Source organism: Myotis nattereri (assembly GCF_964212035.1).
Source record: "Myotis nattereri genome assembly, chromosome: 6".
Classification (NCBI taxonomy): domain Eukaryota; kingdom Metazoa; phylum Chordata; class Mammalia; order Chiroptera; family Vespertilionidae; genus Myotis; species Myotis nattereri.
Genome location: NC_138081.1, coordinates 85,181,358 through 85,194,322, shown reverse-complemented (window position 1 = coordinate 85,194,322; position 12,965 = coordinate 85,181,358). Strand labels below are relative to the sequence as shown.

General features: G+C 34.7%; 1 protein-coding gene across 2 annotated transcripts in view; it reads right to left on the bottom strand.

Moving 5' to 3' along the window:
* Positions 1 to 12,965, bottom strand: part of TRDN (triadin) — a 270,709-nt gene that overhangs the window by 100,096 nt on the left and 157,648 nt on the right. For both annotated transcript variants that reach the window (XR_013996185.1, XM_081094750.1), the window contains exon 13: positions 1,877 to 1,930. Coding sequence is in view for 1 of the 2 variants with exons in the window: in XM_081094750.1 (XP_080950876.1) it covers positions 1,877 to 1,930 (54 nt within the window). In the remaining variant the exon portion in view is untranslated. The remainder of the gene's footprint in view (positions 1 to 1,876; positions 1,931 to 12,965) is intronic.

The following is a 12,965-nucleotide window of genomic DNA, read 5'->3' as shown; positions in this document are numbered from 1 at the left end:
GGATTTAACCCATACAAATCTGAAATAAGAAAATAACCTTAAAATATTATTTTATAAGATGGTGTTTTTTAATTGAGATAAAAACATAAAGCAAAAATGAATATAAAATATGCTGTTACATAGATAAGTCAAATTAATAAGTATGTGTTTAGCCCTACCTCTTGCTTGTACACTGTGCTTAATCAACACTTTCATCTAATTTTCTTAAAAGGACTGTTCTAATAAGCTTTTGAAACTCTAGGTTACTATTCATTCAACAATAAATCATTCATTCTGAAAAAAAAAATAAGTTGAGCCTGCCTTGTCCGATGTAGTTGAAATATGAAAGTGAAGAGCCTATGGTCCAAATTCAAATTTGAAATCATTTTCCAGTTTATCTCTTCAACTTCTTCCCCTTGAGCTCCTCTATTATGAGGCTGAAATTACACTAACTTCCTGCCTCAAGTTATAGTTCCATTTCCACCATGACCTTCAGAAGCCTTCGTGCAAACAGGTGGTTGTGCTTTTTATAAGAACTATATACCTTAATTTCAATGATTCCTGGAACTAGTGGTCATTTGCTTGAGGAATGCACTCTGAGCTGCATTTGCAGGAATATAAAACACAAAAGTGATAATATTTGTCCTGCCTTTCTACCTCTCATAACATTTGCTACATTCTCTATCAGAACTCCTGTAAAGAAGAATCAGTTTTCTTGAACAACTTGATTTTCAAAAGAAAACTAAAATCCCACATCTTAGCTCTTAACCATTTTATCAAATATTGCTTATAAAAACATTGTGTCAAGTGGCAGTTAGCCAACCCATTTTGACAACATTTAGTAGGGCGATTTTGCATGCAATTGGTTCCAGGATTAAATATAACAGCAAAATTTGGTCAGATGCAATCACATCATCTGCTAAGAAGTCTGCTACAAGGGTCTTCTGCCCAGAAATGAATGTGCCGTCACCTAAATGTATCTCCTTAAATGTTTGATGTTGTATAATGTAGCAAAGGAGAGAAAAATAAAGACGTTTCTCCAATAAATATTTTACTTATTTTCCCTAGGTGTGTTCTGTAAAGTTTTCAGTGATGACAAAGGCAGACACTTGCACCCATTCCTTGTACTTGCATAATATTACTAGTCTTGGTTTGAGCATAAGGTTGCATAATTCATTGTATTCCAGGCTCCTGAGTTGGGACACTGGAGTTAGAACAGCTTTCTCAAAGAATGTGATTATAGATGATAGCTAAAAAATACAACAAAATTATTTTAAAGAACCACTTTTCTCAAACTGCTGACTTGAAGAATCAATCTTTTCCTGAAGGTCTCTTTTAAAACATCACTCTTATATCCCAAATATATTTGTAAGTAGATTTTCTCAGATGGCTCATAAAAACTAGGGTGATTTCTTTGTAATCATATCTGGAGTGTGATTTTGCAGTCTTGGTATATAGATGAAGTAATACTAATTTTTAAAAAATTCTGACAGATTTTTTCTAATATGACACAAATTAGAAGGTACATTTGAAAACACTGGACACTTGTATATCATTTATAATCTCTATGTATCATATATCTGTCTACCCATCTATCAATCAATCTATGGTTTATTTTTGAAAATATAAGTAAAAGCTCAATGACTGAAACTTGGAGTCAAGATACTAATTCCTGGGTCCTTCAGTGGTTCCCCTGCAAATTTGGCATTTGTCTTAGTCATGCTTTCTCCAGATGCTAAATAAATACTTGAAATGTCTACCTTCATGCAACGATGCAATGTTTTCTATAAGAACCCAGCAGATGGTGCTGTTCTGCAATAAACAGCTTTTGCTTCTGTCATTAAGAAGGTATGTAAGTGGAAAAAAAAAAAGAATTTTAAAGTGTTCTATTGCTTACCTTGTGCTGCAACTTTTATAGTCCCTTGTTTAGTTTCAAGGGATTTTCCTGGGTCTTATAAAGAGAAAGGGTAAAGAAATTAACATGAAGTATTGTCAGAAATATATACAACAAAATTTTTGTAAAGGAAAAATTACAAAAACAAAATCAAAAATTGAAAATATCTCCCTTAGCACTCAGAATTATTAAGAATTAAACACCATTATTAGTAAGATGGCTGAAACTTAAGCTTACTGAGACAAAAATAAAATTACTGAACCAAAGAAAAACATAAAATAAAGTTTCCCCAAACTTTTTTATTTCCCTGTTAACTCACCATAGAACACTTTGCATTTGTTTAGCTCCTAAATTTGAAATCTTAGAATTCTTTGTAAATTATTTGTGTATTATAAGCCCTTTGAAATGCATGAAACATTTAGGCATAAAGTGGCTTTTTGAAGGTTCCTGAGTGACTACTAAGAGAATAAAGCACAGCACAACCAATTTCAAGCTTGAGTCTTTGACTTAAGATGCCATTCCCTCTACTGCTCTGTGGTCAGGGGCAACAAAATGTAATGTGAGAGAATGGGCAAGTTCATTTTTAATCTTTCTTCCCTCTTGTCTTAGCTTTTTTCATTCCTCCCCCTTTGTTAAAAATTTTCTCTTTAAAGAAACAGAATACAAAAACAGATGACAAGCATTTAAATATGTTATTTACTTTGCACAAATGAAAAAATGGGAAATAAAGATTTCAAAAAGCAATGGTTTATATTTCACATTTCACATTTCATTAAGTAGTGGTTCCTGATTGTCTCTCTTATATTTTAATAATTGAATTATTACTTAATATGGGAAAGAATATTTGGTCACTTGTCTTAGATATTGACCTTGACTCATTCATTCATCACATATATATTTAGGAGCTATTATGTGTATGGACTGGCTAGGTATAAATGTAGCAGTTGATACACATATATTCAATCGTATTTATCATCAAATATTAATTTCAGTTAGTTTAATACAGGGTGGGGCAAATAGGTTTATAGTTCTTTGTATGGAAAAACAAAATAATAATAAATAATAATACAAAAATAAACTCTGTGTTTCACATACAACTGTAAATCTACTTTTGTCAAATCCTGTATTATAATTCTAATTAAAGTTCTAAAATAACAAGAGCTCATCAGAATAACTTGGCAAGAATTATAAGCAAAGATTCCATGTTCTTTTTGTCCTAAGAAGAGGTTCCATTTGAAATTTATTCTTTACTGTTTGTTGGTGAGAGAATTCTTCATTTGTGCCTTAACTATGATTATGAAAATCTAATTTTTATTTTGTTTTTATATAAAAAGTATCATTTGATTCACATATATGATTTCCACTATTATTAGTATGTTTGTTTTCCAGATAAAATGTATTTTGCCAAAATTAAGTTTAGAATCCATTTTATCTATGATCTTTTTATTACTATTTTTTTTTCTGGAGGAAAATTTCATGCCAACTATCATTCTAGTGTTTCCTTTGTCACATCTAATAGATGGTCTCAATAATTAATCAATGTTTATCTATAGATATTGAATTCATAACTAATCTATTTCTAAGCATTGCTTTACCCTATAGGTACATGACTAGCTCTTAGTAGGCACTTAATAAATAATTGGTGAATAAAAAAGTGGATGAGAGGATTAAAGAACAGATCTAAAATATCACCAAAACTGCCTTAACCTACTCAGGTGTTTTACTTTTTAAGATTTCAATATGTCAGGGAAATGTAGGATACTTCCTTATTTAAAAAAAGATTTTACAATTAAAATCAATAAAGTGTCATAGAATTTTTACTCTTGATTTTCCTCCTATCTTCTCTTTTTCCTTAATGTGTTTTTGGATTACTTATCCTAACTGATTCCTCCACACCTAAGATTCTATTGGACCACCCGGTACACACAATTGTGAATTATGGAGAGCTTTTCTTAAGGTCTTCTTACATCAATCATTTGGTTTCTCTGACAGTTTCTTTCTCCCTCAGTGATCAGGATTCAGATCGTGCCCTTGACTGATCAGCATCCCTATTTTAGTATCTGGACAGATGACAGATGAGTCATCTCTCAGCAGAGTCATAACCTCACTACTCTCATTTGTATTGGTTTAGCTGTGTGCACACTGAGTGGATATGTGGACTCTTCTATCTACTATGGCTTAGATTCCGGCCCTCCAAACAAAAACAACAAAAACAAACAAACAAACAAACAAAAAAAAAACAAAAAAACCCCACCAATCCACTAATGCACACTGTGCCAGGTAAATGGTGCTATTTTAAAGGGTTGGTTCTATAGACAATGTCCTCACACAAAGGAATGAATTTAATGGAGATTAATCTCAGGATCATAGCAGTAAGATGTTGTTTGTCCCTCAAAATTTCATTTATTCTTTCTCTGAACTCAAGCTTTTAAGTAAGTTTATATTAATTCACAATGGCATCTTATGTGGCATATTATATGAACAATATCTCACTAGAAACGAACAATTTAAAACCAAATGCTTTTTAAAAAAAATTCTTTATTGTTTAAAGTATTACATATATTATTACATAAGTCTCCTTTGTCCCTCCACTGACCTCTCCCCGGCCACCCCCACCCCCCAGCAATGCCCTCACCCCCCTAGTGTCTGTGTCCATTGGTTATGCTTTTATGCACGCATACAAGTCCTTTGGTTGGTCTCTCCCCCTTACCTGCAACCTCCCCCACCTTCCCTCTGAATTTTGATAGACTATTTGATGCTTCTCTGTCTCTGTATCTATTTTTGTTCATCAGTTTATGTTGTTCATTATATTTCACAAATGAGTGAGATCATGTGATATTTATCTTTCTCTGACTGGCTTATTTTGCTTAGCATAATGTTTTTCATGTCCATTCATGCTGATGCAAATGGTAAGAGTTCTTTCTTTTTTACTGCACCATAGTATTCCATTGTGTAGATGTACCTCAGTTTTTTAATCCATTCATCTGCCAATGGGCACTTAGTCTGCTTCCAAATCTTAGCTATTGTAAATTGTGCTGCTATGAACATAGGGGTGCATATATCCTTTCTGATTGGTGTTTCTGATTTCTTGGGATATATTCCTAGAAGTGGGATTACTGGGTCAAATGGGAGTTTTATTTTTCACTTTTAGAGGAAACTCCATACTGTTTTCCATAGTGGCTGTACCAGTCTGCATTCCCACCTACAGTGCACGAAGGTTCCTTTTTCTCCACATCCTCGCCAGCACTTGTTGTTTGTTGATTTCTTGATGATAGCCATTCTGACAGGTGTGAGATGGGACCTCATTGTTGTTTTGATTTGCATCTCTCAGATGATTAGTGACCTTGACCACATTTTCATATGTCTCTTGGCCTTCTGTATGTAAACTTTCGAAAAGTGTCTGTTTAAGTCCTTTGCCCATTTTCAGATTGGATTGTTTATCTTCCTTTTGTTAAGTTGTATGAGTTCCCTATAAATTTTTGAGACAAGGCCCTTATTGGATATAACATTGGCAAATATGTTCTCCCATGCAGTGGGCTTTCTGGTTATTTTGTTGATGGTTTCTTTTGCTGTGCAGAAAATTTTTATTTTGATGTAGTCCCATTTGTTTATTTTATCTTTAGTTTCAATTGTCCAAGGCGCTGTATTGGTAAAGATATTGCTACGACATATGTCTGATATTTTGCTGCCTATGGAGTCTTCTAAGATTTTTATGGTTTCCCATCTTACATTTAAGTACTTTATCCATTTTGAGTTTGTTTTTGTGTATGGTGTAAGTTGGTGATCTAGTTTCATTTTTTTGCATGTATCTGTTCAATATTCCCAACACCATTTATTGAAGAGATTGTCTTGATTCGATTGTATGCTACTGCCTCTTGGTCAAATATTAATTGAGCATAGTGGTTTCGGTCGATTTCAGGGTTCTCTGTTCTGTTCCATTGGTCTATCTGCCTGTTCTTGTGCCAGTACCAGGCAGTTTTGAGAACAGTGGCTTTGTAATATAGCTTGATATCTGGTATTGTGATCCCTCTAACTTTGTTTTTCTTTCTCAGGTTCTTTCCAGTTCTTTTTTTATTTCATATGAATTTTTTTGGAGAGTTTGTTCTGTGAAATATGCCATTAGTATTTTAATGGCAGTTGCATTAAATCTATGGATTGCTTTGGTAGTATGGACATTTAAATGATGATGATTCTACCAATCCATGAACATAGTATATTCTTCCTTTTGTTTATGTCTTCCTCTATCTCTTTTTTCAATGTTTTGTAGTTTTCCAAGTACAGGTCTTTTACCTCCTTAGTTAATTTAACTCCTAGAGATCTTAAATTTTTTTTTTTGGAGTGGTAAATGGGATTGCTTTTTTTGTTTAACTTTCTGTGAGTTCATTATTGGTGTATAAAAAAAGTCATAGATTTCTGGGTGTTAATTTTGTATCCTTCTACATTACCAAACTCATTTATTAAATCTAGTAGTTTTTTTATGGACTCTTTAGGGTTTACAATGTACAATAGAAAAATGCGAATAATGACACTTTTACTTCTTTTCCAATTTGGATGCCTTTTATTTCTTTTTCTTGTCTGATCACTATGGCTAGCATTTTCAGTACTATGTCGAACAGGAGTGATGAAAGTGGGCATCCCTGTCTTGCTCCTTTTCTTAGGGGAAATGGTTTTAGTTTTTGCCCATTGAGTATGATTATGGCTGTACGTTTGCCATATAAGGCTTTTATTATGTTAAAGTATAATACCTCTATTCCCACTTTGCTGAGTTTTTATCAAGAAAGGGTGTTGGATTTTGTCAAATGCTTTTTCTGCATCAATTGATATGATTATGAAATATTTTTGCTCAATTTGTTTATGTGATGTATCATGTTTATTGATTTGTGGATATTGTACCATCCTTGCATCCCCGGAATAAATCCCACTTGGTCATGGTGTATGATCTTTCTAATATAATGCTGGATCTTATTTTCTAGAATTCTGTTAAGGATTTTAGTATCTATGTTCATCAGAGATATTGGTCCGCAATTCTCATTCTTTGTAGTGTCTTTATCTGGTTTTGGGATTAGGGTAATGCTGGCTTCATAAAAAGAGCTTGGAAGCATTCTTTCATCTTGAATTTTTTGGCATAGTCTGAGGAGGATAGGTTTTAGTTCTTCTTTGAATGTTTGGTAAAACTCCTATGTGAAGCTTTCTGGTCCAGGGCTTTTGTTTGCTGGAAGTATTTTAATTACTGCTTCAATTTCCTCCATAGCTATCAACAAATTCAGATTTTTTTATCCTTCTTGATTGGCTTTTGGAAAGTTATATTTTTCTAGGAATATGTCCACTTCAGCTAGGTTGACCAGTTTGTTGAATAGAGTTGTTCGTAGTATTTTTTTAGACTCCTTTCTATTTCTATGGAGTCTGTTATTTCAACTCTTTCATTTCTGATTTTAGTTGGGTCTTCTTTCTTTGCTTCTTCTGGCTAGAGGTTCATTAATCTTGTTAACCCTTTCAAAGACCCAGCTCTTGGTTTTATTAATGTTTGGGGTGTTTTGTTTGTTTGTTTGTTTGTTTGTTTTTTTGGGGGGGGAGTCTCTATGTCATTTATTTCCACTCTGATCTTTATTATTTTCTTCCTTCAGCTCACTCTGGGCTTTTCTTGTTGCTCTCTTTCTAATTCTTTAAGTTGTAGAGTTAGATAATTTATTATCAGTTTTTCTTGTTTATTGAGGTAGGCCTGTAATGCTATGAACTTCCCTCTCAGGACTGCTTTCACTGTGTCCAATAGATTTTGGATTTTTGTGTTTTCCAGGATGTCATTTGTTTCCAGGATTGTCATTTGTTTCCAGGTTGTTTTTTATTTCTTCTTTGATCTCTTTGATAAACCAATCATTGTTTAATAACATGCTATTTAGCCTCCAAGTGTTTGAATTATTCTTTGTTTTTATTGTAGTTTATTTCTAATATGATAGCGTTGTGATCTGAGAAGATGATTGATATGATTTCAATCTTTCTGAATTTGAAGAGACTTTGCCTGTGTCCCAATATGTGGTCTATATTTGAAAATGTCCCATGTGCATGTGAGAAGAATGTATATTCTGTAGCTTTGGGGTGAAATGTTCTGATGATGTCGATTAAGTCCATCTGAACTAGTGAGTCATTTAGGATTGTGGTTTCTTTGGTGGTTTTACCCAGTGATGTCAATGGGCTATTAAATCCCCTACTATGATTGTATTGTGGTCTATCTCTCCCTTGATACCTTCCAGAAGATTTTTATGTGTTTAGGTGCTCCTGAGTAGGGTGTGTATATGTTTACCAGAGTTATATCCTTTTGTTGTATCAATCCCTTTAATATTATGAAGTGGCCTTCCTTACCTCTTGTTATGGCCTTCACTTTGAGGTTTATTTTGTCAGATACAGGAATTGCTACCTCAGCTTTTTTTTTTTCATTTCCATTTGCCTAAAAGATATTTTTCCATCCCTTCACTTTCAGTCTGTGTGAGTCCCTTGTTCTGAGGTGCATCTCTTGTAGACAACATATATATGAGTCGTGTTTCCTTATCCACTCATCCATTTGATGCTTTTGATTAGAGCATTTAGTCCATTTATGCTTAAGGTTATTATTGATAGGTATACTTGTTTGTAGCCATTTTTATTCTTTATGCCTGTGTTCCTTCTTCCCTTTCTATTACTTCTTTTTAAAACAGTCCCTTTAGCTTTTTTTGCATTGCTAGCTTGGTAGTCATAAACTCCCTTAGCCTTTTTTAGTCTACAAAGCTCCTGATTTCCCCTTCAATTTTGAATGCTAGTCTTGCTGGATAGAGTATTCTTGGATTCAGTCCCTTGCTTTGCATCCCTTCACTCCATTCCCTTCTGGCCTGATATGTTTCTGTTGAGAAATCATTTGATAATCTGATGGGAGGTCCTTTGTAGGTGACCCTCTGTCTACTCTTGCAGCCTTTAAGACTCTCTTTTTTGTTAAGATTTGCCATTGTAATTACGACGTGTCTTGGTGTGGGTCTTTTTTTGGGTTCATCTTGTTTGGGACTCTCTGTGCTTGTGTGACTTTTCTTCTCCAAATCAGGAACATTTTCTGTCATTATTTCTTCAAATAGGTTTTCTAATTCTTGTTCCTCTTTTGATCCTTCTGGAACCCCTATTATATGTATGTTACTTCGTTTTAAGTTGTGCCAAAGCTCCCATAGGCTCTCCTCCTGCTTTCTAATTTTTTTCTCCAATTGCTGTTCAGATTGGGTGTGTTTCTTTGTTCTGTTTTCTAACTCACTAACTTGGTCCTCCACTTCCTCTAGTCTACTGTTGAAACCTTTCATCGTGTTTTTTTTTATTGTAGCTATATAATATTTTATTTCTTCTTGATCCTTACATAAGTTGTTGATTTTTTTTCCTCCATCCTGTTTATGAACTGTATGGTCCTTACTCCAAATTTTTTTTGACATATTTCATGCCTCCATTTCATTTAGTAATAATTTGGCCGTTCACTCTATATTTCTTTCTTTTAATTTTGGTAGCTTACCTTGATAGTCTTCCCCTAGCATAAAATAACCGCTAGCTTTTATTTGATAATATATTTAAAGCAAGCATTCTGACCACCAAACTAGACTGATTCTCATAGGAGAAGAGTACATTTTCTTAGACTAACTAGGACTCAAGTAGAAAAATGACACTTTCAATGAAATAAATGTTATAATTTGGGAAAAGTTACTGACTTCCCAATATGGGTGATTTATTTTCTTAGTTAGAACTGATTTGGGCTCTTAAAGCAAAATTTAAAGAAGTTTTTTTTAAAGAATCAAAGGATTATTTGAGAAAAATAAGCTGTTTCTTTTTTATATAAGAAAACAGAATCTGACTAGTTAGCCATATTTTCCAGTTAAAATTTCAATCTTAAAAATTGCGGTATTGTTGGTAGGCCCCTTCACTCACACATGACACATGGAGTGGTTTCCTCATTAAATTTGGTACATCATGACCTAAAACTAGACCTTGAAAACACCAGCCCAAACGTTCTAACAATTTTTTTGTTGTTGTTATTAATCCTCACCTGAGGATATTTTTCCCTGGAAGAGGGAGAGACAGAGAGCAACATGGATGTGAGAAAGACACACCGATTGGTTGCCTCCTGTACACACCCTGACCAGGGCCCCGGAACCTACAGCCAAGGCACACGCCCTTGACCAGAATCAAACCTGGGACTCTTCAGTCCACAGCCCGACCTCCATCCACTGAGCCAAACCCCTTAGGGCTGTTCTAGCAATTAGAACACTGTCTGTGAATATTACCATTATGTTTTTCACTTTTCTAGACAATAAGAAACACATACCCCTGTTGTATCTCATTACCCAATTTGGACATGTTATAAGCAAATTGTAAGTGTAAGCAGAAAATAATAAGAATAGTGGAAGGAAAAACTGAGAGCAGAGACTAGTTCATTCATACGTATATTCTCAGTCTCTGATACAGTTCTTGGATCTGAGAAGGTGGCCAGTGAATGTTTTTTTGCATGAATAATGAATAATAATTAGGAGGAATGGTGATTGAAAAATCACTGCTATATTTCTGAAAATTTTTAAACAAAGTGGGTAGTAAGTCTCATAAAATTGTTCAGACTCACTAATACTTTTTTGCTCCATGATACTGCAGATGTTAAAACTGAAAGAGAATATAAATTTCTTATAAATATAGCAATGTTTATAAAATGCAGATTTATTACAATGATAAATGAGAACCATTTCAAAAAAGACTGGGGCAGAAGAGTCTCACTGATGCTAATGAGAACTAAGAATAAAATTTTAAAACTTTCTTAGAGTAACTTATGGTCAAAATAATTAACCTTGAAATCTGAGCAAATGGAATGTGCCTTTTTCATAGAACTTTGAAAGCCATTGCATTTTTGAGCAGGGAAGTTACACAGCAATGTTTTAAAGAGATAAAATTGTCCATGATTGTCAGGAGAAAGAGTTTATCTTGGTAGCAAAGAAGTCAGGTAAATCATCACTGAAATATTCTAGTTGTAAGATGATAATGTCTTATAGTTGGCAAGAGTTTATGGAAATGGAAAGAAAATAATCAGTTAGACATTTAAAGAGAGATATTAATAGAATTTTTAGATTTGTGTGACATGTACAAAGGAGGAAAAAGAAGGTGTTTATTCAATTATGACAGGCTGAGGACCTAATAAACAAAATTGATTTTATATAACTTAAAGTTTATAATATACATTGAGTTTGAGACAATGGTGGAACCTCAAGTAAAATATTGAGTAGATACTGGGAGGAAAATATGGCCCCTGAAGGGATATGCAAATTCTAAAGTCATCCACATGGAGGTATAAATTAAAATTCTGAGTGTGAGAGGTAACATTTTTTTTCCAAGGGACAAACAGAAGGCCTCATGTTGCTATCCTACCGAGAAAAATATTAATAGGTATAAGAAAAACCCCATTTAAAGCCTCCATTTAAACTTTTGAGATTTGGTGGGTGGTTATGCAAGACTAATCATCCTGTAAGTTGCCCAAGAGAAGACTCATATGTAAAATCCTTTGCTCATTAAACCTGCCACCTACCAATCTTCGAGCGTCTGCCTTTCTCCTCGGTCTCTCTCTGCCTTCCTCCTATGGAAGTCTGTTTCAGATTACACCCAGAAGCTCCTTGGGAGGTTGTGACCCAACATATGCAATTCACTGATTATCTAAACATACAGAGGATTGCATTTGATGTTTATTTTCCCTGGGATGTGTGGGGAATTATGCACTACACATTTAAGATGAAATGTCACTGAATGTCTGAGGTATAGGTAACAGTCCATATTTATTCCCAGTTTCAGAAATTGATGAACTATTCTTTAGCACATATTTGAGTCTTAGCTCTTAAGAGTTCAAATGATTTAACGATCAGTTCACACACTAATGATCTGAATAAATAAATTTGCTTCACAATGTTGATTTCCCAATAAGGGTATTTTACTTCTTCATTTTCTCCTTTCCATCAATATTACAGGAACTCATGTACACATTTTAGGAAAAGTCTCCAATGTCAGGCATGCAGATTTAAACTTAAACTGGTCTTTAACAGGAAGCTTAGATGTTCTCTTAATAGCATAATTACGTAGTGAGGTTGTTGAGGGTTGACATTGCTTCTAGAGCCCACATTTTCACAGACTGCAGCAAATGTACCCCTTTCCTTAGAGGACCATCCAATGAAGCATAATGGGTTACTTTAGCAGATGGCCCCTCACTGTGAATATTCAAAATCAACACTGATGTGCACAAATAAGGGAGTTAATATTCAATTACTAGAGCAATGTGCACAAAAGCATTACAAAATGAGTGAGTAGATGCTAATACATGAAATAATTTCCCACACACTTTGGTAAAAGGCAAGGTGCTAGTCTTCTAACAAATGGCTTAACTGAAATATACTCTCAGAGCTATAAAGCTTCCAACTAGTCCATCCCCAGCATCCCATAGATGGTCCGAATTCCAAAGGACCAATTTGAAGGCAATGAAAATTTTACAAATAGGAATATATATCTTATAAAATAAAACCCTAATATGCAAATCAACCAAATGACAGAACGACTGGTCGCTATGATGCTCACTGACCACCAGGGGACAGACACTCAATACAGGAGCTGCCCCTTGGTGGTCAGTGCGCTCCCACAGGGGGAACGCCGCTCAGCCAGAAGCCAGGCTCATGCTGGCAAGCGCAGCGGTGGTGGCGGGAGCCTCTCCTGCGAGGGGGGAGCAGGCCTAAGCCAGCAGGTGGACATCCCAATGGGGAGTATTCTTTGTGGAACATGAAACATTGGACAAATCTGTCTTCAAGGGCTTCTAGCTGTTTTTAGTTTTCTGCCTTGTAACTCCAGGCAGTCAGTGTTGTCCTCATGGTGGTGAGGCAATTGCAGCAATTCCAGTGACATCATCAAACACAGAAAAAGTCAGAGGAAAGCATGGGACTATCTGTTTCTTGGTTCTCTGCTTTAGTAGTGAGAAAAAATTTCCCAGAAGCCCTCCAACAGGATGTTGGAGGGACAACCATCTAGATCACACAATTATTCATATTTTACAAATGAAGAAGAAAGAGAAAAAAGG